Source organism: Strix aluco, chromosome 1 (genome assembly GCF_031877795.1).
Source record: "Strix aluco isolate bStrAlu1 chromosome 1, bStrAlu1.hap1, whole genome shotgun sequence".
Taxonomy (NCBI): Eukaryota; Metazoa; Chordata; class Aves; order Strigiformes; family Strigidae; genus Strix; species Strix aluco.
The window spans coordinates 989595-1013100 of NC_133931.1; the positions used below are offsets into that span (position 1 = coordinate 989595).

The window sequence follows — 23506 nt, forward strand, 5'->3', positions numbered from 1 at the left end:
GACCTCATGGCCCTCTGCAACTGCCTGAAAGGAGGGTGCAGAGAGGGGGGATGAGTCTCTTGAGCCAAGGAACCAGCGGCAGGCCAAGAGGGAATGGCCTCAAGCTGCGCCAGGGCAGGGTCAGACTGGCTCTTAGGAAGGATTTCTTTGCAGAAGGGGTTGTTGGGCGTTGGAATGGGCTGCCCAGGGCAGGGGGGGAGTCCCCATCCCTGGAGGGGTTGAAGAGTCGGGTTGAGCCAGCGCTGAGGGATCTGGTGGAGTTGGGAACGGTCAGTGTGAGGTTCATGGTTGGACTGGAGGATCTTCAAGGGTTTTTTCAACCCAGACGATTCTGGGATTCTGTGATTCTTCCCCCCTGCCACCTACCTCGAGCTGGAGAGGGGACCTCTGCATCCCACACTCAAACACAGGTAACCGGCAACCAACAGGGAGCAACCAGAGTTGGGGGCAGCCACTCAGGGGACATGCTGTGGTCCCAGCAGCCACTTGCTAAGAACTTAAAGGATGACAGAATGGTTGAAGTCGGAAGGGACATCTGGAGCTCATTAGCTCTACCGAGAGCTGGTTGCCCAGGGCTGTGTCCAGACAGCTTTGTATGTCCCCAGGGATGGAGACTCCACCACCTCTCTGGGCAACTTGTGCCACTGTTCATAACCGTCACAGTAAAAAAGTGTTTCTTGATGTTCAGAGGGAACCTCCTGTGTTCCAGTTTGTGCCTCTTGTCATGGCACTGGGCACCACTGGAGAGTCCCTGGCTCTGTCTTCTTTGCCCCCTCCCTTCAGGTATTTATAGACATTGATGAGGTGCCCCTGAGCCTTCTCTTCTTCACAATGAACAGTCCCGGTTCCCTCAGCGTTTCCTCACAGGAGAGATGCCTCAGTCCCTTCATCATCTACGTGGCCCTCACCAGACTCTCTCCAGTGTGTCCATGTCTCTCTTGTACTGGGGAGCCCACAACTGGACACAGCACTGCAGGTGTGGCCTCACCAGTGCTGAGATGTGCTGGCAACGCTCCTCCCAATGCAGCCAAGGACACCGTGAGCTTTCTTTGCTGCAATGGCACATTGCTGCCTCGTGTTCAACTCAGCGTCCCCCAGGACCCCCAGGTCCTTTTATTCAGAGCTGCTTTCCATCTGGGTGACCCTCCAGCATGTCCTGGTGCCTGGGGTGGTTCCTCCCCAGGTACAAGACTTTGCGTTTCCCCTTGTATGAGGTTCCCATCAGCCCATTTCTCCAGCCTCGTGAGGTCCCTCTGGATGGCCGCATGACCCTCTGGTATATCAGCCACTTCTCCCAGCTTGGCGTCACCTGCAAATTTGCTGAGAGTACGCTCAGCCCCATCATCCAGATCATTAATGAAGACTTTGAACTGGACCAGCCTGCAGCTGAGGTCATTCCACACCAACACTGCTGTGTCTCCAAAGAGCCAGGTTTCCAGTGCTGGAGCAGGTTCCAAAGCCCTGTGGCACACTTCGCTGGCCTTGCTCTATGTTCGCAGAGTGACCATGCATGGCAGGAGATAGATTCTGCTCCATGCAACGTCCTGGCAGAGAAGAGCCAGTGCTGGGAGTCATCTTCTAAGGCCAGCAGAGGCCACCCAGTCCACGGACCATGTCCAATCTGGGAAACTCAGTCCCCCAGAGCAGGCTGGGGGGGTGTCACACTGGAAACAGAGATGGTTGAGCAGCTTTGGGGTCAGTGCAATGGAGACCAATGTTCTACTGACACACTCCTGGACACACAGAGATACACCTTGACCCCCTGAGATATAAAAGAGGTTTCTAAAGAAGGGTGTCTGAATATGAAGAGGAAAGACTAAACATGGACAGTCATTAGATATTCATAGAATCACCAAAGGGTTTGGGTTGGGACGGACATTTGAAGGTCATTGAGTCCTACTCCCCTGCGATGAGCAGGGACATCTTCAACTAGATCAGGTTGCCCAAAGCCCCGTCCAACCTGACCTTGAATGTTTCCAGGGATGGGGTATTGACCATGTCTCTGAGCAACCTGGTCCAGTGTTTTACCACCCTCAGCGTAAAAAATTTCATCCCCTCTTCCTCAAATAGTGGGATTTTGTCTAAAAAGTAAGAAGATGTGGGTCCTATTTTGTAGTCTTCTGGGTTTTGAGTACCACTTTTTATACATCTTTATTTTGCAAGCCGAAAGCAGGAGATTTATTGGTTTCCCATGACTACAGATGCTGGAGCTTTGCAACAGACACCTGGAGACACAGTCACAATGAAAGATGCAGATGACCTACACGTCACCCAACAGGAACGTCACTATCTGGACATACTTTGAATAATGAGAACTGCGCTGAATTTTAAAGCTGTCCTGTAATTACTTTAATAACGTACCTTCAGTCCCTGCAGTGTCACTTAAACATGATCAAACACACTTTAGGTGCCCAGGGAGTGGCAGTTCTTAGAATTTTACTTACAAAAAACAAAAGCTTGTTTGTTCTCCACAAAACATTGTGTCACAGAGGAAGAACAGATGCATCAATACATCCCTGGGGCTTGCAGGTCACGCGACGAGCTCTGAAGAGTACAAGGCTGCCTGCCCTGTGTAGGGCAGGCAAGAAGCCTTGCTGAGGACCCCAAAATCTGATACGATGGAGGTGGGAAGCATGGAGCTGTCGGTTCAGACTGGCTGTGAAACACCCAGCATGCTGGTGGCATGGAGACACTGCTCATTACATGAGGCAAGAGGATTTGAAACCCCAGTACAGGATGGTGGGGGTCCCAGAAAAGTGAGGGGGAGGGAGGGGAAGGCTGAAGGCACGTACAATAGCTGAGAAACTAGGACACATCTGGAGAGAAGATGAAGCTTGGGGTCCTGCTTATGCTCCCAGCCCCGTGCTCAGGATTTCTGCAGAGGGATGTCTGGGATGGTGCCTCAGCATCGCTTGGGATGGCCAGAGTAGTGGGATTCATGGGAGTCACTGGTAGTCAACCTTGAGGATGTTGAAGATGCCCCTGCTCGTTGCAGGGAGGTTGGACTATATGACCTTTAAATGTCCCTTCCAACCCCAAATATTCAACGATTCTATGAACATGCATGAATGAAAGAGCTGGGCCAAGCTCAGGCAGTCGGTATCTGCCACTCCTGGTATTTAGACTGGATAGTCCTGGCAGGAGAGCTTTGAAGATCAGCTGTCCTAGGAAGAGGGAAAGTAACTGCAGGGACATGACTGTCCCCATGCAGCTGCAATGCCCTGCACACTCCCAGGATGGTCCTCTTCTCCCAGATGATAGCCCAGAGATCCCTGCCTCCCACCAGTGCCCAGGCCATCAGTCAGTCACCTACACAGGCAGGAGGCATGGAAACTAGTGCCAGCACCCCAGCTCCCTGCAAGCTGCAGCTCCCCCAAGCTCACAGCCCCAAGGCCTGGGACTAGGCTTTGGCCTCTGCTTGTACCTTCAAGGCCATGGCCTCCCTTCTCTCTGCGTGGTGCTTTCTGGGAACCTTGAAGCAAATTACTCTGTCTTTTAAACCTTGTGATGAATGCAAGATGCCAACATCTCAGGCCCATGAATACCTGCTGTGTCCGTTGCCATGGAAACAGAAGACTATTATGTTTTAATATTTTTAAGCTATATAAAGACTTGAAACATCTTTCAAACCCCCAATGATTAAACAAGAGAAGCAATGAAAAAAAAAAATAAATGCACCTTTCCATCAAGGTACATTTGCAAAAGTCGCAGCAGCATCAACCTCCCCCTTAACAGCTCCACCCCAATTCCATTTATCCACATCTCGTTGTCACAAGGAGTGTCGAAATGTTCTGCATGTGATGGGAGAGGGAGGCTCTGGGGTCAGCCAGAAGCTGCAGGCACATGAAGATCTGGGCATGGCCTTGAAGGCAAGCACAGGGAGAACTTTCTCCACCTCTAACCCGGCCAACAGGACAGCTGCTCCCTGCTGAGGAGGCTTCAGGAGCATCCTCATGGTGCCCAGATCTACCCTGTCAGAGCTAAATGCAGCCCAGTACGGTCAATTCATGTCTGCATGTCTCTGCACCCAGCTCCTGACTTTATCCTGATGGGCTTTCCTCTTCTGGACCCAGCTTGCTTACCTCAAGCCCAAACCAAGGTGGGGTGCAAACAACAAGAAGATGGGACAACGGAGAGGGGCTGAGGAGGTCCAGGGTGTCCTGTCATGCATATGGTCCATGAAAGAGCCTCAAAGCACCACACTGATGTCAAAGATGTGACCCTCACAGTGTGCTCAGGAGCTTGGGATAGATCTTCTCAGAGTAAGCGGCAGCTGAGAAAATCCCCCATTGCCTTGTGAGTCACTGCCACCGTCACTGTCTTTGCTACACACGAGAGGACATTGCAGATGGGAACGGGAGGCGAGCAAGCGGCATGGGGCTGCAAGCCTGAGGTGGTTGTGCCCATGTGAGTGGTGGAAAGGTCTGATAAATGTAAGGCTTCCCAGATTCAGCTGAGGCGGGTGTGGGACTCCATAGAAAGGTGGGGCAGTATTTTGGGCACCCCTACATGGATCGAATGGGGAACATACAGTAAACTGGCCCACAGACCTCCCACGTGGGTCAACTGAGGACCCTACGTCAGGGGGGTGGTGACCTGGGCACCCTGCATGAATTGCACCAGAACCTTACATCAAAATGGGGACAGGGACATGGGACCCTGTGTGTGGGGGGACATGGGACCCTGCAGTGAGGGAAGATGTCACGGGGACTGCCAGGCAGTTGGGCTGGGGACCACAACAAGGGGGGACCATGAAAGGTGACCCTGCATGGGTGACCCAAGGACCTTACAGCACAGAAGAAAGGTGACATGGACACTGAAAGTCGGCATTTATTCTGGTGGGGTTTTATGTATTTACTGAAAGCAGGAGGACACATGGGGATTTTGTATCTTCGGCAGATTATTTTTCCTTCCGCAGCAGTTGCTTGCAGGGTCTGTTGACATATTTATTGATCGCAGCTTTTTTGGGGGGCTGTTATTTAAACAGGGCATTTTCCCTCCCTCTTATCCCCTGAGTCCCTTAACTATATGTGAGGTGTTTAGTTTACAGCAGCATTTCTACTCATTCATTCCCTTGTTCACCCCCCACCCCTCCCAGCAGTTGTTTTGGGGGTTGTTTGGTGAAGATTATCTATTTGTTGTACTGGAGGTGTTGATTCTGGGGACCTGACAGGCACCTTCTGGAAGCTTCCAGGGGCTTCTGCACAGCTGGTGCTTGTTAGCATCACCCTGATTGGCAGATTTTTTGCTGCCTCCTGATGGTCAGGTTGTTATCTGTCCCCTGATTGGCTGGTTGATGGGGGTGAGGGTGAGGCAGTGGCAGTGGCAGTGGCAGTGGCAGTGGCAGTGGCAGTGGCAGGCTATAATGAGGGAAAGCTGTGGGGCTAAGGTGAGTGCTGATAGGGGAGATTGGGGTTTAGAGTGTTCATGTGCTACCAGTCACGGTGCTGGGGTGACTGTGATCTTGCTGGTGGGATGTGTGTGGCAGCCAGGGCACAGTGGTTGTGCTGTTGGAGCTGATTCTGCTTGTTGGAGAGAGCCTGTCTGGGCTTGGCTGTGTGGTGAGTGCTGCTGGAGCTCTTTGGGGAGAGATGGGATGTGTGTGATATGATGAGGTAAGAGCAGTTTTATCCATAGGCTTACAAAAATTGAGGGATGTCAAAGGCAACAAAAGGGTCTTCCCTGTGTATAGGAGTAGGGAGACTAGGAAAAATGCTGACTGGGGCAGGGGCCCTGGTGCCACAGAATGTGGATGAAAAACTGGCTATGAGCTGGCAATGTGTGCTTGCAGCTCAGAAAGCCAACTGTGTCCTGGCCTGCATCAGATGTGGCCAGCAGGTTGAGGGAGAGGATTCTCCCCATCTAATCCACTCTTGTGAGGCCCCCCCCTGCAGTGCTATGTCCTGTTCTGGGGCCCCAAACATCAGAAGGACATGGACCTGCTTGAGTGGGTCCAGAGGAAGCCATGAAAATGATTAGGGGCTGGAGCACCTCCCCTGTGAGGACAGGCTGAGAGAATTGGGGTGTTCAGCTGGAGAAGAGAAGGCTCTGGGGAGACCTTAGAGTGGCCTCCCAGGACTTAGAGGGGGACTACAGGAAAGATGGGGAGGGACTATTTTTCAGGGAGTGCAGTAATAGGACAAGGGGGAACAGTTTCCTGCAGTTTCCTGGATCTACCCTCATGCCCTTTTAATCAATGAAAATGAGGCTCTTTAGCTTCCAGTCAGTGAGGACCTCCCCAGCCTCCCAAGACCTGCCCACATTCAGTGAAGGTGAGTGTCCTGAGGGTTGTTCTTGCAGTGCTTGTTGGTGAGGAAGAGAAGGTGAGGTGGGAAGGGTATCTGTGCTTCTGTGTTGATGGCTACTGGAGTGCCTTGAAGGCCTGGGCCAATGCAGGGTTGGTCTGGGGGTGCCAGTTCTTGAGTTGGGCTCAGGGCTGCCCCCCACAAATGGCAATGGTGCAACTTGATGTACCCGAGTCCATGGGGGAAGATGGTTTGAGCCCACAAATGCTGAGGGACCTTCCTGATTTCCTTGCAGTGGACATGGAGGAATGTGATGGAGTTGAGCAGGGGGAGATGCAGAGCCCTGTTTCTGGGGAGGAGTCACCCTGTGTAGCAGTAATGGCTGGGGGGCAGTTGGGCAGAGAGCAGCTGAGCAGAGAAGGACCTTGTGGTGCTGGTGGAGAACAAATGGATGCTGAGGTGACAGTGCACCCCTGCAGGAAAAGGAGCCACCAGTCTCCTGGGCATCTTTACAAAAAGTGTTGCCATCAAGTAGGGGGAGGTGACCCTTCCTGTCTCCTCAGCAGTGGTGAGGTCCCGTGTGGGGTACTGTGTGCAGTTCTGGGCTCCCTAGATGGAGAAAGACATGGACTTAGTTGAGCGAGACCAGCACAGGCCACCAAGATGCTGAAGGGGTGGAGATTCCTTCCTAGGAGGTGATGCTGAGAGAGTTGGGACTGCTTAGGCAGGAGAATAGGAAGCGCAGGGAGGATGCCATAAATGTGTCGAAGTGCTGGACGGTAGGGAATGAGGTCGAGGGAGCCTGGCTCTCCTCAGTAGTGCGCATGTGCAGGACAAGAGGCCATGGGTGCAGTGAGAACAGATGAAATTCTGTGGGCAAAGGCAGTGAGTGTTTTTCAGTGGGAGAGTGGTCCACAAGTGGAAGAGATGGTGGAGTCTCTGTCCTGGGAGATACTGAAAACCCGTTCTGAACAACCTGCACTTGCTGGTCCTGCCTGAGTAGGGGTTTTGAGGCACCAGCTCTCCAAAGGTTCCTGCCAAAGGAGATGATTCTGTGATTTTGTTTACTGAAAAGCCCAGAGAGCCATGATGGGAGAGAGAGTTAGTCAAGTGTATGCTGGCACAGGGAGGCTTCATCAGAGGTGTGTGCAGGGGACCGTTGTCATGTTGAATCCTTTGTTTGAGCCCTTGATGGGCTTGTGTCATGTTCTGGAAGCCCTCCAGGTGCCAGTGTGTGTGGTCAGGGGTGGTGGTGACATATTCACTAGGAGAGGTGTTGTGGCCCTTTTCCACTAACCCCACTGGCCTGGTGAGCCCTGGATTTGTCCCAGGTCAAGTTGAAAGATCCTTGAGAGAAGAAAGGAAGAGGAGGCGTGTCAGGCTGGGATGCAGGAGAACTTTATTAAGCAGGGAAAAAAAAATGGTGAAAAGGCAGGAGTGCCAAGTGGAAGGGATCTTGTCTGAGGTGACCATCAGCTGACTTCCCTTGCATGTGGTACATTTGCCAGAGCATGCAGGTTTGCCTGCAGTGTGGTGGGAGCAGCCCTTTGCAGGACCCTGGTGTTCTTCGGCATGTGAGAAGATGGCTCCACTATTCCTTGAGAGAAGGAGACATTGTTGGTGAGCCCATGTGCCAGTGAAGATCTGGAGGTGCGTCCTCAACCCGTGTCGTGGCTTCCAGGATGTGTGTGCGGGTGTCAGGGGTGGTGGGGAGGGCCCTTAGCAGGGGTAGCAGCCTCTCCTGCCACCGAAGCAGCCCAGGCCTCCCAAGCCGTAGCCGAAGCCAAAGCCACCAGAGGAGACGGGCACTCCCTGGGCGCTGAGGGCGCTGCCCACGGCAGCCGAGGAGGAGGATCCGACGGCGGTGCTCTGGGGGAAGGAGCTGAGGATGGGTCCTGGCAGGGTGACCAGCACGGCGGGAGGCTGGATGACGACGCGGGAGTCCTGGCACTGGGTGACACAGGGCTCGTTGCAGCTGTTAGCCAGCGGGGTGGGTCCGCAGGGGCGGCAGAGATCGTAGCAGGCCATGTGTGTGGTGTGGAGGGTCCCTGGAAGAGAGGGTGTTGAGCAAGCGGAGGGGTGTGGGGTGCGAGGGGCGTTGGTGCAGGAGGGCGAGGGAGTGGGGAGGCCTGTTGTGGGTGTGTGGGGAGGCGTCAGGGGTGCTGAGGGTGGGGTCAGAGCGTGCAGTGAGAGACGGGTCAGGTGGGTGAGGAGAAGGAGGGGAAGGGGGTTCAGGCTGACCTTGTTGAGTGCGGAGGAGAAGGCGTCAGGAGAAGTGTGTGAGGGAGAGAGGCGCTGGGCCGGCTTTTATGCTGGTCCCCAAGGGGCGGGACAGCCTTTGTGCGTGACAGCTTTTTTCAGTAAGCAGTTTTTTCATGCCACAGCCTGGCGAGGAATGGGGTGGGGTGTGTTTTTCTGGCTGCAACGCTCCTTTTTCATGTCCTTCTCTTGTGGATGTATCCCTCTGACCCTGGCGGCAGCCTTTAAGGGAGAGTAAGTGTTTGGGAGGATTTGCATGGAATGTGTGCGTCAGGGCATTTAGCAGATGTGTCCAAAGCATAGGAGAGGTGTTTGTCATCAGTGAGATCATCCTGTGGCACCCGCATGGTGTGGTTTGCGGGTACATTGTGAGGACGGGACCCCATTACTTCTCAGGCCTCACAGGCTGGTCTGGACTTCGGATGTGTTGTGGGTGTGAGGGGCTTCCACTTCCATCACCTTTGGTCCCTCCCTGCCTTGATGCGAGCTCACTAATCCTGTGTGTAGGCCTGTCTTTGCTGTTGAGTGTGCTTTGTGGGTGTCCTGGTATCTCTCTGTCTTGTAAGGTGGTACCTGTGTATATTGGATTTTCTTGGCAAGTTTTTGGTATGGACAGGGTAGCAGGGGTGGCGTGTGTGAGAGGATGCATCATGGTATAAGCCAGAGGGTAACTGAGCATCTTACAAGCACCTGCTCATTCCTTTGCCCTCAGGTAAGGAGAGGAGAAAATAAAATAAAGGGCTCGGACAGTGAGACAAGTACAGGGAGGGATGTCTCACCCATTTTGGTCACGGGCAAATGACAGACTCTGTTGGGGAAGGAGAAAAGAACATCAATTTAATTTGAGCACCACCACTTATTTAGCAATCAAACTATAGTCAGGCAGTGGGAAATATACCCGCAGATTAAAAACACTTTCCCCATCCATGCATCCATTCTTCCTGGAATCTGCTTTGCTCCCGGTCCCTCCCGGTGGTACAGGGGATCAGGGGATGGGGGTTGCGTTCAGTTCATCGACTGTTGTTTCTGATGCTTGTTTATTATTTCTCGTTATCTCTCCTTCTCCTGCCCTTACTTTTGGTGATGGCTTCAATTTATTTCCCAGAGTCAAGTCAGTTTCCCGTGATGGCAATTGGTGAGTGATCTCGCTGTGCTTGTGTCGACCCAGGAGCCTTTCATGCTCTTTTTCTGCCCCTGCGCAGTTGAGGTGAGAGAGAGTGCGAGAGCGTCTTGGTGGGCACTTGGTGTCCAGGCAAGGTGAAGCCAGCACAGAGCCCCATCTTCTGATCAGAGCAGGGTCCCGGCAGGTTGGTGCTCCTGGTCCTCAGTGCTCCATGCTGTGCCTCAGGGAGCCAACAGTGAGGGGGGTGGTGACCTCAGAGCGGGGGCTTGCTGTGTGCCCTCAGAGCAGAGGGATGGTGGCTTGGGGTCCCGTGCCCAGGTGGTGCAGGGACCCCGCAGCAGGGAGGATGGTGGTGCCGAGACCCTCTGCATGGGTCGCCGTGGGCCCTGCAGGAAGAGGAGCTGGTGGCCTGGGGACGTCCCCCAAGTGATCGGTTGGTGACCCCATGGGAAGGTGAGACCGTGGCATGGGGACTCCCCCTAGGTGCGATGGGGACCATGCAGCCAGGTGGAGAGTGCAACAGGGATCCAGACTTGGGTCGGCTGAGGACCTGTGTCCAGCTGAGGGCTCCCCAGTGGAAGAAGGGCTTGGACTTAGTGGAGCGAGTCGAGTGCAGGGCAATGAAGATGGTGAAGGGACTGGAGCATCCTAGCTGTGAAGAGAAGCTGAGCGAGCTGGGAGGTTTTTCAGCGAGGAGGCAAGGCCATTGTGCATGATGGCGTCTTGCAACAAGCAGCAAGTAATGAGGTGGGGTGTGTTGTCCTTCCCCACAACGCTCCCTTTTCATGTCCTCCTCTTGAGGACGTGTCCATCTGACCCTGGCGGCAGCTTTTAACTGCAAGGACTAGAGGTCAAATGTTTGGTGTTGATGGTGCGTGTGAGGGCATTTGTCAGACGCGGGCAAAGCGTAGGAACTGTGAGCTGTCATCAGTGAGGTCATCCCATGTCACTCGTGTGTTGTGGTTTGTGGGCGCGTTGTGAAGAGTGGGCCCCGTTTCCTCCCAGTTGTGGCAGTCTGGTCTGGGCTTTGCAGGTGTGTATTATGTGAGGGGCTTCTCGTTCCACTGTGTTCACTCTGTCCTTGCCCTGCTGCCAGATTGCTCAGCCTGTCTTTAGGCCTGGCCTTTCCTTTTGGGTGTGCTCTGCAGTTGTTTTGGAGTTCCTCGTGCTGCTGGGTTGTAGTTGGAGAAAGGAGGCTGCGTGTTTGGTCTTGTGTCCCCCTGGGTCCGTCCCTGGGGGTGGCAGTGCCATAAGGCCGAGGAGGGCTGTTTGCGAGAGCAGGCCGTTGTCCTGGCAGCCCTGGTTGAGAGCTCGCAAGCCCTGTGCTGTCGGGAGGCCTGTCCTGCTGCCCAGAGGCTTGTGTTGGTCCCTCCATAGCCCTTCCCTGTTTGGGGCCACAGGTTTGCAGCCTGGGTTCTGGTGTGACACAGTGGTTGATGAGGGGCACCTTGCAAGGGCAGGTGAGTTTCTGGAGAGGTCGTGAGTGTGGTGAGAGACAGAGGGGGAGTGGGAGTGGTAGGCAGGGGAGGTGTTGAGCCAGGGTTTTTGTGGTCTTTACTTTGGGGCAGCGCCGAGGGGCGAGGCCATTTTTCTGCACAGTGTCTGATGGGACAGAAGAGAATTTGGAGATTTCCGAGGGGAGTTGGAGGCAAGCAAGCGGCCCGTGGCTGCAGATCCTTGGCTCTGGTGGTGGTGGATGAGTGCCGAAGGGTTGAGGAATGGCCAGGCCTGTCCCGCTGGAGCCGAGGTGAGTGTTTGCAGGCTGTGTGTCAGGCGAGCAGTGCTTGTTGCTGAGGAAGGGGCATTGAGGTAGGAAGAATTGCTTTGCGACTGTGTGTGCAGATGTCTACGGGGCATGAGGGGTCGCACCTAGGAATGCGGATGGAACTGGCTGATGTCCTTTGGAGGCGACTCTTGATGTTCTTTGAAAGGTCGTTGTCCCTGGGAGCGGTTCCTGAAGGCTGGAAGAGAGCTCCTAGCCCTCGTGTCTTTTAGAAGATGAAGGGAGAGGATGTGGGAAACGAGAGTGTGGTGAGAGTGCCCTTGTTTCTAGGGGGCACAATGGATAAATTTTCCCCTGAATGTGCTGCCAAGCCCAGGAAGTTGATGAGGAGTGGTCGGCATGGATTTTCGAGGGGGAAATCGTGCTTGACCGTCATCTGTGTCTTGCACGTTAAAGCTACTGAGTATTGCACAAGGGGAGAGCAGTGTCCGTGGTTGAGCTGTACTTGAATGAAGCCTTTGTCAGTGTCTCCCGTGAGGTCCTCGTAGATCATGCAAGAACGGATGGGTTGCAAAGGGGCCAGTGAGGTGGAGTGCAACATAGCTGAAGGGCTGGGCCCAGATGCTTGTGATAAGTGGCCCAAAGTCCTTTTGGAGGCAAATCTCAAGTGGTGTAGGCCGGGACTGGGATCCGTGGGGCCTTCTCCGTTCAAAATCCTCATCAGCGATGTGGGCAGTGGGATGGTGTGGCCCCGCAGCAAGCTGGCAGGTGAAGCAAAATGTGGAAGAGAGGCTGAGGCACGTGACGGTTGTGGCACCATTCTGAGGGAGCTGGAGAGGCTGGAGAATGGGTGAGAGAGGACTCTCCTGCAGTTCAGCAGGGGGCAATGCATCTGGAGAGGAATACCGCTGGGCAGCAGGTCATGCTGGGGGCTGAGAGGCTGGAAAGCAGCTTTGCTGAACATGAGTTTCCCGTGCTGGTGTAGAACAAGCTGACCAGGAGGCATCAATGCACCAGTGCAGTCAAAGAGGCCAAGTATCTGCAGGGAGACTTTGGGAAGAGCATTGGACTCCATGATCTTCAGGGCCTTTTCCAACCTAAATTTTTGCATGATTCTAAGTGTGTGGTGCCACAGGGAGCTTGTGTCTGAGGTGTGGGTAGAAGTGCATTAGTGTGTCCAATCCTTTGTTTGGGCAAGTGAAGGGCTTGTGTCATGGGCTTGCAGCCCCCCTATGCTGGTCCGCGTTGTTGTTGTTGTTCCTGGGGACATCCAGCCTAAGAGAGGTCTTATAGTCTGTCTTCCACCCCCCCCAATGACCTGTTGAGCCCTGGCTTTGTGGCAGGTGAGGTTGGAAGAGTGTTGGGAGAAGAAATGAAGAGGAGGCGTCTCAGTCTGGGATGCAGGAGAACTTTATTGAGGGAAAAAAAAAAGCAGCAAAAAGTCAGGAGAACCAATGGGAAGGGAGCTGGTCTGATTTGGAAGTACAGCGGCCATCAGCTGATGTCCCTTCCATGCAGTAGATTTGGCCAGAGCTCTGAGATCTTCCTGCCCTGCAGTAGGATCCGCCAAGCACAAGTGCCCAGTGGCCTTCTGCTTGTGAGAAGGCGTTTGCAGTGGAGAGTAGGGTCCATAGGGGAAGGGTGGATGCAGAGAAGGAAGCGGGAGAAGAGGAGGAGGTACATGGGCCGTGTTTCCAGGCAGCCCGGGCTGGCCCCTTCCCTGCTTCCTTGTCTGGTGCCTTGAGAGAAGGAGCCATGGACAGCGAGCCTGTGTGTCAGCACCGACATGGAGGCACATCCTCAATCCATGTCATGGCTTCCAGGGTGTTAGCAGTTGTTGTCGGGGTGGTGGGGAGGGCCCTTAGCAGGGGTAGCAGCCTCTCCTGCCACCGAAGCAGCCCAGGCCTCCCAAGCCGTAGCCGAAGCCAAAGCCGCCAGAGGAGACGGGCACTCCCTGGGCGCTGAGGGCGCTGCCCACGGCAGCCGAGGAGGAGGATCCGACGGCGGTGCTCTGGGGGAAGGAGCTGAGGATGGGTCCTGGCAGGGTGACCAGCACGGCGGGAGGCTGGATGACGACGCGGGAGTCCTGGCACTGGGTGACACAGGGCTCGTTGCAGCTGTTAGCCAGCGGGGTGGGTCCGCAGGGGCGGCAGAGATCGTAGCAGGCCATGTGTGTGGTGTGGAGGGTCCCTGGAAGAGAGGGTGTTGAGCAAGCGGAGGGGTGTGGGGTGCGAGGGGCGTTGGTGCAGGAGGGCGAGGGAGTGGGGAGGCCTGTTGTGGGTGTGTGGGGAGGCGTCAGGGGTGCTGAGGGTGGGGTCAGAGCGTGCAGTGAGAGACGGGTCAGGTGGGTGAGGAGAAGGAGGGGAAGGGGGTTCAGGCTGACCTTGTTGAGTGCGGAGGAGAAGGCGTCAGGAGAAGTGTGTGAGGGAGAGAGGCGCTGGGCTGGCTTTTATGCTGGTCCCCAAGGGGCGGGACAGCCTTTGTGCGTGACAGCTTTTTTCAGTAAGCAGTTTTTTCATGCCACAGCCTGGCGAGGAATGGGGTGGGGTGTGTTTTTCTGGCTGCAACGCTCCTTTTTCATGTCCTTCTCTTGTGGATGTATCCCTCTGACCCTGGCGGCAGCCTTTAAGGGAGAGTAAGTGTTTGGGAGGATTTGCATGGAATGTGTGCGTCAGGGCATTTAGCAGATGTGTCCAAAGCATAGGAGAGGTGTTTGTCATCAGTGAGATCATCCCGTGGCACCCGCATGGTGTGGTTTGCGGGTACATTGTGAGGACGGGACCCCATTACTTCTCAGGCCTCACAGGCTGGTCTGGACTTCGGATGTGTTGTGGGTGTGAGGGGCTTCCACTTCCATCACCTTTGGTCCCTCCCTGCCTTGATGCGAGCTCACTAATCCTGTGTGTAGGCCTGTCTTTGCTGTTGAGTGTGCTTTGTGGGTGTCCTGGTATCTCTCTGTCTTGTAAGGTGGTACCTGTGTATATTGGATTTTCTTGGCAAGTTTTTGGTATGGACAGGGTAGCAGGGGTGGCGTGTGTGAGAGGATGCATCATGGTATAAGCCAGAGGGTAACTGAGCATCTTACAAGCACCTGCTCATTCCTTTGCCCTCAGGTAAGGAGAGGAGAAAATAAAATAAAGGGCTCGGACAGTGAGACAAGTACAGGGAGGGATGTCTCACCCATTTTGGTCACGGGCAAATGACAGACTCTGTTGGGGAAGGAGAAAAGAACATCAATTTAATTTGAGCACCACCACTTATTTAGCAATCAAACTATAGTCAGGCAGTGGGAAATATACCCGCAGATTAAAAACACTTTCCCCATCCATGCATCCATTCTTCCTGGAATCTGCTTTGCTCCCGGTCCCTCCCGGTGGTACAGGGGATCAGGGGATGGGGGTTGCGTTCAGTTCATCGACTGTTGTTTCTGATGCTTGTTTATTATTTCTCGTTATCTCTCCTTCTCCTGCCCTTACTTTTGGTGATGGCTTCAATTTATTTCCCAGAGTCAAGTCAGTTTCCCGTGATGGCAATTGGTGAGTGATCTCGCTGTGCTTGTGTCGACCCAGGAGCCTTTCATGCTCTTTTTCTGCCCCTGCGCAGTTGAGGTGAGAGAGAGTGCGAGAGCGTCTTGGTGGGCACTTGGTGTCCAGGCAAGGTGAAGCCAGCACAGAGCCCCATCTTCTGATCAGAGCAGGGTCCCGGCAGGTTGGTGCTCCTGGTCCTCAGTGCTCCATGCTGTGCCTCAGGGAGCCAACAGTGAGGGGGGTGGTGACCTCAGAGCGGGGGCTTGCTGTGTGCCCTCAGAGCAGAGGGATGGTGGCTTGGGGTCCCGTGCCCAGGTGGTGCAGGGACCCCGCAGCAGGGAGGATGGTGGTGCCGAGACCCTCTGCATGGGTCGCCGTGGGCCCTGCAGGAAGAGGAGCTGGTGGCCTGGGGACGTCCCCCAAGTGATCGGTTGGTGACCCCATGGGAAGGTGAGACCGTGGCATGGGGACTCCCCCTAGGTGCGATGGGGACCATGCAGCCAGGTGGAGAGTGCAACAGGGATCCAGACTTGGGTCGGCTGAGGACCTGTGTCCAGCTGAGGGCTCCCCAGTGGAAGAAGGGCTTGGACTTAGTGGAGCGAGTCGAGTGCAGGGCAATGAAGATGGTGAAGGGACTGGAGCATCCTAGCTGTGAAGAGAAGCTGAGCGAGCTGGGAGGTTTTTCAGCGAGGAGGCAAGGCCATTGTGCATGATGGCGTCTTGCAACAAGCAGCAAGTAATGAGGTGGGGTGTGTTGTCCTTCCCCACAACGCTCCCTTTTCATGTCCTCCTCTTGAGGACGTGTCCATCTGACCCTGGCGGCAGCTTTTAACTGCAAGGACTAGAGGTCAAATGTTTGGTGTTGATGGTGCGTGTGAGGGCATTTGTCAGACGCGGGCAAAGCGTAGGAACTGTGAGCTGTCATCAGTGAGGTCATCCCATGTCACTCGTGTGTTGTGGTTTGTGGGCGCGTTGTGAAGAGTGGGCCCCGTTTCCTCCCAGTTGTGGCAGTCTGGTCTGGGCTTTGCAGGTGTGTATTATGTGAGGGGCTTCTCGTTCCACTGTGTTCACTCTGTCCTTGCCCTGCTGCCAGATTGCTCAGCCTGTCTTTAGGCCTGGCCTTTCCTTTTGGGTGTGCTCTGCAGTTGTTTTGGAGTTCCTCGTGCTGCTGGGTTGTAGTTGGAGAAAGGAGGCTGCGTGTTTGGTCTTGTGTCCCCCTGGGTCCGTCCCTGGGGGTGGCAGTGCCATAAGGCCGAGGAGGGCTGTTTGCGAGAGCAGGCCGTTGTCCTGGCAGCCCTGGTTGAGAGCTCGCAAGCCCTGTGCTGTCGGGAGGCCTGTCCTGCTGCCCAGAGGCTTGTGTTGGTCCCTCCATAGCCCTTCCCTGTTTGGGGCCACAGGTTTGCAGCCTGGGTTCTGGTGTGACACAGTGGTTGATGAGGGGCACCTTGCAAGGGCAGGTGAGTTTCTGGAGAGGTCGTGAGTGTGGTGAGAGACAGAGGGGGAGTGGGAGTGGTAGGCAGGGGAGGTGTTGAGCCAGGGTTTTTGTGGTCTTTACTTTGGGGCAGCGCCGAGGGGCGAGGCCATTTTTCTGCACAGTGTCTGATGGGACAGAAGAGAATTTGGAGATTTCCGAGGGGAGTTGGAGGCAAGCAAGCGGCCCGTGGCTGCAGATCCTTGGCTCTGGTGGTGGTGGATGAGTGCCGAAGGGTTGAGGAATGGCCAGGCCTGTCCCGCTGGAGCCGAGGTGAGTGTTTGCAGGCTGTGTGTCAGGCGAGCAGTGCTTGTTGCTGAGGAAGGGGCATTGAGGTAGGAAGAATTGCTTTGCGACTGTGTGTGCAGATGTCTACGGGGCATGAGGGGTCGCACCTAGGAATGCGGATGGAACTGGCTGATGTCCTTTGGAGGCGACTCTTGATGTTCTTTGAAAGGTCGTTGTCCCTGGGAGCGGTTCCTGAAGGCTGGAAGAGAGCTCCTAGCCCTCGTGTCTTTTAGAAGATGAAGGGAGAGGATGTGGGAAACGAGAGTGTGGTGAGAGTGCCCTTGTTTCTAGGGGGCACAATGGATAAATTTTCCCCTGAATGTGCTGCCAAGCCCAGGAAGTTGATGAGGAGTGGTCGGCATGGATTTTCGAGGGGGAAATCGTGCTTGACCGTCATCTGTGTCTTGCACGTTAAAGCTACTGAGTATTGCACAAGGGGAGAGCAGTGTCCGTGGTTGAGCTGTACTTGAATGAAGCCTTTGTCAGTGTCTCCCGTGAGGTCCTCGTAGATCATGCGAGAACGGATGGGTTGCAAAGGGGCCAGTGAGGTGGAGTGCAACATAGCTGAAGGGCTGGGCCCAGATGCTTGTGATAAGTGGCCCAAAGTCCTTTTGGAGGCAAATCTCAAGTGGTGTAGGCCGGGACTGGGATCCGTGGGGCCTTCTCCGTTCAAAATCCTCATCAGCGATGTGGGCAGTGGGATGGTGTGGCCCCGCAGCAAGCTGGCAGGTGAAGCAAAATGTGGAAGAGAGGCTGAGGCACGTGACGGTTGTGGCACCATTCTGAGGGAGCTGGAGAGGCTGGAGAATGGGTGAGAGAGGACTCTCCTGCAGTTCAGCAGGGGGCAATGCATCTGGAGAGGAATACCGCTGGGCAGCAGGTCATGCTGGGGGCTGAGAGGCTGGAAAGCAGCTTTGCTGAACATGAGTTTCCCGTGCTGGTGTAGAACAAGCTGACCAGGAGGCATCAATGCACCAGTGCAGTCAAAGAGGCCAAGTATCTGCAGGGAGACTTTGGGAAGAGCATTGGACTCCATGATCTTCAGGGCCTTTTCCAACCTAAATTTTTGCATGATTCTAAGTGTGTGGTGCCACAGGGAGCTTGTGTCTGAGGTGTGGGTAGAAGTGCATTAGTGTGTCCAATCCTTTGTTTGGGCAAGTGAAGGGCTTGTGTCATGGGCTTGCAGCCCCCCTATGCTGGTCCGCGTTGTTGTTGTTGTTCCTGGGGACATCCAGCCTAAGAGAGGTCTTATAGTCTGTCTTCCACCCCCCCCAATGACCTGTTGAGCCCTGGCTTTGTGGCAGGTGAGGTTGGAAGAGTGTTGGGAGAAGAAATGAAGAGGAGGCGTCTCAGTCTGGGATGCAGGAGAACTTTATTGAGGAAAAAAAAAAGCAGCAAAAAGTCAGGAGAACCAATGGGAAGGGAGCTGGTCTGATTTGGAAGTACAGCGGCCATCAGCTGATGTCCCTTCCATGCAGTAGATTTGGCCAGAGCTCTGAGATCTTCCTGCCCTGCAGTAGGATCCGCCAAGCACAAGTGCCCAGTGGCCTTCTGCTTGTGAGAAGGCGTTTGCAGTGGAGAGTAGGGTCCATAGGGGAAGGGTGGATGCAGAGAAGGAAGCGGGAGAAGAGGAGGAGGTACATGGGCCGTGTTTCCAGGCAGCCCGGGCTGGCCCCTTCCCTGCTTCCTTGTCTGGTGCCTTGAGAGAAGGAGCCATGGACAGCGAGCCTGTGTGTCAGCACCGACATGGAGGCACATCCTCAATCCATGTCATGGCTTCCAGGGTGTTAGCAGTTGTTGTCGGGGTGGTGGGGAGGGCCCTTAGCAGGGGTAGCAGCCTCTCCTGCCACCGAAGCAGCCCAGGCCTCCCAAGCCGTAGCCGAAGCCAAAGCCGCCAGAGGAGACGGGCACTCCCTGGGCGCTGAGGGCGCTGCCCACGGCAGCCGAGGAGGAGGATCCGACGGCGGTGCTCTGGGGGAAGGAGCTGAGGATGGGTCCTGGCAGGGTGACCAGCACGGCGGGAGGCTGGATGACGACGCGGGAGTCCTGGCACTGGGTGACACAGGGCTCGTTGCAGCTGTTAGCCAGCGGGGTGGGTCCGCAGGGGCGGCAGAGATCGTAGCAGGCCATGTGTGTGGTGTGGAGGGTCCCTGGAAGAGCGGGTGTTGAGCAAGCGGAGGGGTGTGGGGTGCGAGGGGCGTTGGTGCAGGAGGGCGAGGGAGTGGGGAGGCCTGTTGTGGGTGTGTGGGGAGGCGTCAGGGGTGCTGAGGGTGGGGTCAGAGCGTGCAGTGAGAGACGGGTCAGGTGGGTGAGGAGAAGGAGGGGAAGGGGGTTCAGGCTGACCTTGTTGAGTGCGGAGGAGAAGGCGTCAGGAGAAGTGTGTGAGGGAGAGAGGCGCTGGGCTGGCTTTTATGCTGGTCCCCAAGGGGCGGGACAGCCTTTGTGCGTGACAGCTTTTTTCAGTAAGCAGTTTTTTCATGCCACAGCCTGGCGAGGAATGGGGTGGGGTGTGTTTTTCTGGCTGCAACGCTCCTTTTTCATGTCCTTCTCTTGTGGATGTATCCCTCTGACCCTGGCGGCAGCCTTTAAGGGAGAGTAAGTGTTTGGGAGGATTTGCATGGAATGTGTGCGTCAGGGCATTTAGCAGATGTGTCCAAAGCATAGGAGAGGTGTTTGTCATCAGTGAGATCATCCCGTGGCACCCGCATGGTGTGGTTTGCGGGTACATTGTGAGGACGGGACCCCATTACTTCTCAGGCCTCACAGGCTGGTCTGGACTTCGGATGTGTTGTGGGTGTGAGGGGCTTCCACTTCCATCACCTTTGGTCCCTCCCTGCCTTGATGCGAGCTCACTAATCCTGTGTGTAGGCCTGTCTTTGCTGTTGAGTGTGCTTTGTGGGTGTCCTGGTATCTCTCTGTCTTGTAAGGTGGTACCTGTGTATATTGGATTTTCTTGGCAAGTTTTTGGTATGGACAGGGTAGCAGGGGTGGCGTGTGTGAGAGGATGCATCATGGTATAAGCCAGAGGGTAACTGAGCATCTTACAAGCACCTGCTCATTCCTTTGCCCTCAGGTAAGGAGAGGAGAAAATAAAATAAAGGGCTCGGACAGTGAGACAAGTACAGGGAGGGATGTCTCACCCATTTTGGTCACGGGCAAATGACAGACTCTGTTGGGGAAGGAGAAAAGAACATCAATTTAATTTGAGCACCACCACTTATTTAGCAATCAAACTATAGTCAGGCAGTGGGAAATATACCCGCAGATTAAAAACACTTTCCCCATCCATGCATCCATTCTTCCTGGAATCTGCTTTGCTCCCGGTCCCTCCCGGTGGTACAGGGGATCAGGGGATGGGGGTTGCGTTCAGTTCATCGACTGTTGTTTCTGATGCTTGTTTATTATTTCTCGTTATCTCTCCTTCTCCTGCCCTTACTTTTGGTGATGGCTTCAATTTATTTCCCAGAGTCAAGTCAGTTTCCCGTGATGGCAATTGGTGAGTGATCTCGCTGTGCTTGTGTCGACCCAGGAGCCTTTCATGCTCTTTTTCTGCCCCTGCGCAGTTGAGGTGAGAGAGAGTGCGAGAGCGTCTTGGTGGGCACTTGGTGTCCAGGCAAGGTGAAGCCAGCACAGAGCCCCATCTTCTGATCAGAGCAGGGTCCCGGCAGGTTGGTGCTCCTGGTCCTCAGTGCTCCATGCTGTGCCTCAGGGAGCCAACAGTGAGGGGGGTGGTGACCTCAGAGCGGGGGCTTGCTGTGTGCCCTCAGAGCAGAGGGATGGTGGCTTGGGGTCCCGTGCCCAGGTGGTGCAGGGACCCCGCAGCAGGGAGGATGGTGGTGCCGAGACCCTCTGCATGGGTCGCCGTGGGCCCTGCAGGAAGAGGAGCTGGTGGCCTGGGGACGTCCCCCAAGTGATCGGTTGGTGACCCCATGGGAAGGTGAGACCGTGGCATGGGGACTCCCCCTAGGTGCGATGGGGACCATGCAGCCAGGTGGAGAGTGCAACAGGGATCCAGACTTGGGTCGGCTGAGGACCTGTGTCCAGCTGAGGGCTCCCCAGTGGAAGAAGGGCTTGGACTTAGTGGAGCGAGTCGAGTGCAGGGCAATGAAGATGGTGAAGGGACTGGAGCATCCTAGCTGTGAAGAGAAGCTGAGCGAGCTGGGAGGTTTTTCAGCGAGGAGGCAAGGCCATTGTGCATGATGGCGTCTTGCAACAAGCAGCAAGTAATGAGGTGGGGTGTGTTGTCCTTCCCCACAACGCTCCCTTTTCATGTCCTCCTCTTGAGGACGTGTCCATCTGACCCTGGCGGCAGCTTTTAACTGCAAGGACTAGAGGTCAAATGTTTGGTGTTGATGGTGCGTGTGAGGGCATTTGTCAGACGCGGGCAAAGCGTAGGAACTGTGAGCTGTCATCAGTGAGGTCGTCCCATGTCACTCGTGTGTTGTGGTTTGTGGGCGCGTTGTGAAGAGTGGGCCCCGTTTCCTCCCAGTTGTGGCAGTCTGGTCTGGGCTTTGCAGGTGTGTATTATGTGAGGGGCTTCTCGTTCCACTGTGTTCACTCTGTCCTTGCCCTGCTGCCAGATTGCTCAGCCTGTCTTTAGGCCCGGCCTTTCCTTTTGGGTGTGCTCTGCAGTTGTTTTGGAGTTCCTCGTGCTGCTGGGTTGTAGTTGGAGAAAGGAGGCTGCGTGTTTGGTCTTGTGTCCCCCTGGGTCCGTCCCTGGGGGTGGCAGTGCCATAAGGCCGAGGAGGGCTGTTTGCGAGAGCAGGCCGTTGTCCTGGCAGCCCTGGTTGAGAGCTCGCAAGCCCTGTGCTGTCGGGAGGCCTGTCCTGCTGCCCAGAGGCTTGTGTTGGTCCCTCCATAGCCCTTCCCTGTTTGGGGCCACAGGTTTGCAGCCTGGGTTCTGGTGTGACACAGTGGTTGATGAGGGGCACCTTGCAAGGGCAGGTGAGTTTCTGGAGAGGTCGTGAGTGTGGTGAGAGACAGAGGGGGAGTGGGAGTGGTAGGCAGGGGAGGTGTTGAGCCAGGGTTTTTGTGGTCTTTACTTTGGGGCAGCGCCGAGGGGCGAGGCCATTTTTCTGCACAGTGTCTGATGGGACAGAAGAGAATTTGGAGATTTCCGAGGGGAGTTGGAGGCAAGCAAGCGGCCCGTGGCTGCAGATCCTTGGCTCTGGTGGTGGTGGATGAGTGCCGAAGGGTTGAGGAATGGCCAGGCCTGTCCCGCTGGAGCCGAGGTGAGTGTTTGCAGGCTGTGTGTCAGGCGAGCAGTGCTTGTTGCTGAGGAAGGGGCATTGAGGTAGGAAGAATTGCTTTGCGACTGTGTGTGCAGATGTCTACGGGGCATGAGGGGTCGCACCTAGGAATGCGGATGGAACTGGCTGATGTCCTTTGGAGGCGACTCTTGATGTTCTTTGAAAGGTCGTTGTCCCTGGGAGCGGTTCCTGAAGGCTGGAAGAGAGCTCCTAGCCCTCGTGTCTTTTAGAAGATGAAGGGAGAGGATGTGGGAAACGAGAGTGTGGTGAGAGTGCCCTTGTTTCTAGGGGGCACAATGGATAAATTTTCCCCTGAATGTGCTGCCAAGCCCAGGAAGTTGATGAGGAGTGGTCGGCATGGATTTTCGAGGGGGAAATCGTGCTTGACCGTCATCTGTGTCTTGCACGTTAAAGCTACTGAGTATTGCACAAGGGGAGAGCAGTGTCCGTGGTTGAGCTGTACTTGAATGAAGCCTTTGTCAGTGTCTCCCGTGAGGTCCTCGTAGATCATGCAAGAACGGATGGGTTGCAAAGGGGCCAGTGAGGTGGAGTGCAACATAGCTGAAGGGCTGGGCCCAGATGCTTGTGATAAGTGGCCCAAAGTCCTTTTGGAGGCAAATCTCAAGTGGTGTAGGCCGGGACTGGGATCCGTGGGGCCTTCTCCGTTCAAAATCCTCATCAGCGATGTGGGCAGTGGGATGGTGTGGCCCCGCAGCAAGCTGGCAGGTGAAGCAAAATGTGGAAGAGAGGCTGAGGCACGTGACGGTTGTGGCACCATTCTGAGGGAGCTGGAGAGGCTGGAGAATGGGTGAGAGAGGACTCTCCTGCAGTTCAGCAGGGGGCAATGCATCTGGAGAGGAATACCGCTGGGCAGCAGGTCATGCTGGGGGCTGAGAGGCTGGAAAGCAGCTTTGCTGAACATGAGTTTCCCGTGCTGGTGTAGAACAAGCTGACCAGGAGGCATCAATGCACCAGTGCAGTCAAAGAGGCCAAGTATCTGCAGGGAGACTTTGGGAAGAGCATTGGACTCCATGATCTTCAGGGCCTTTTCCAACCTAAATTTTTGCATGATTCTAAGTGTGTGGTGCCACAGGGAGCTTGTGTCTGAGGTGTGGGTAGAAGTGCATTAGTGTGTCCAATCCTTTGTTTGGGCAAGTGAAGGGCTTGTGTCATGGGCTTGCAGCCCCCCTATGCTGGTCCGCGTTGTTGTTGTTGTTCCTGGGGACATCCAGCCTAAGAGAGGTCTTATAGTCTGTCTTCCACCCCCCCCAATGACCTGTTGAGCCCTGGCTTTGTGGCAGGTGAGGTTGGAAGAGTGTTGGGAGAAGAAATGAAGAGGAGGCGTCTCAGTCTGGGATGCAGGAGAACTTTATTGAGGAAAAAAAAAAGCAGCAAAAAGTCAGGAGAACCAATGGGAAGGGAGCTGGTCTGATTTGGAAGTACAGCGGCCATCAGCTGATGTCCCTTCCATGCAGTAGATTTGGCCAGAGCTCTGAGATCTTCCTGCCCTGCAGTAGGATCCGCCAAGCACAAGTGCCCAGTGGCCTTCTGCTTGTGAGAAGGCGTTTGCAGTGGAGAGTAGGGTCCATAGGGGAAGGGTGGATGCAGAGAAGGAAGCGGG

At 55.1% G+C, this 23506-nt stretch overlaps 3 protein-coding genes across 3 annotated transcripts; all 3 read right to left on the minus strand.

Moving 5' to 3' along the window:
- Positions 1-7964: 7964 nt before the first annotated feature.
- Positions 7965-8273, minus strand: LOC141932482 (feather beta keratin-like). The gene has a single exon (XM_074846142.1). The coding sequence runs from the start codon at positions 8271-8273 to the stop codon at positions 7965-7967; it is 309 nt and encodes a 102-aa protein (XP_074702243.1).
- A 4938-nt stretch (positions 8274-13211) lies between these two features.
- LOC141932488 (feather beta keratin-like) lies at positions 13212-13520 on the minus strand. The gene has a single exon (XM_074846154.1). The coding sequence runs from the start codon at positions 13518-13520 to the stop codon at positions 13212-13214; it is 309 nt and encodes a 102-aa protein (XP_074702255.1).
- Positions 13521-18457: 4937 nt separating this feature from the next.
- Positions 18458-18766, minus strand: LOC141932496 (feather beta keratin-like). The gene has a single exon (XM_074846168.1). It carries the CDS (start codon positions 18764-18766, stop codon positions 18458-18460), a length of 309 nt encoding a protein of 102 aa, XP_074702269.1.
- Positions 18767-23506: the final 4740 nt, after the last annotated feature.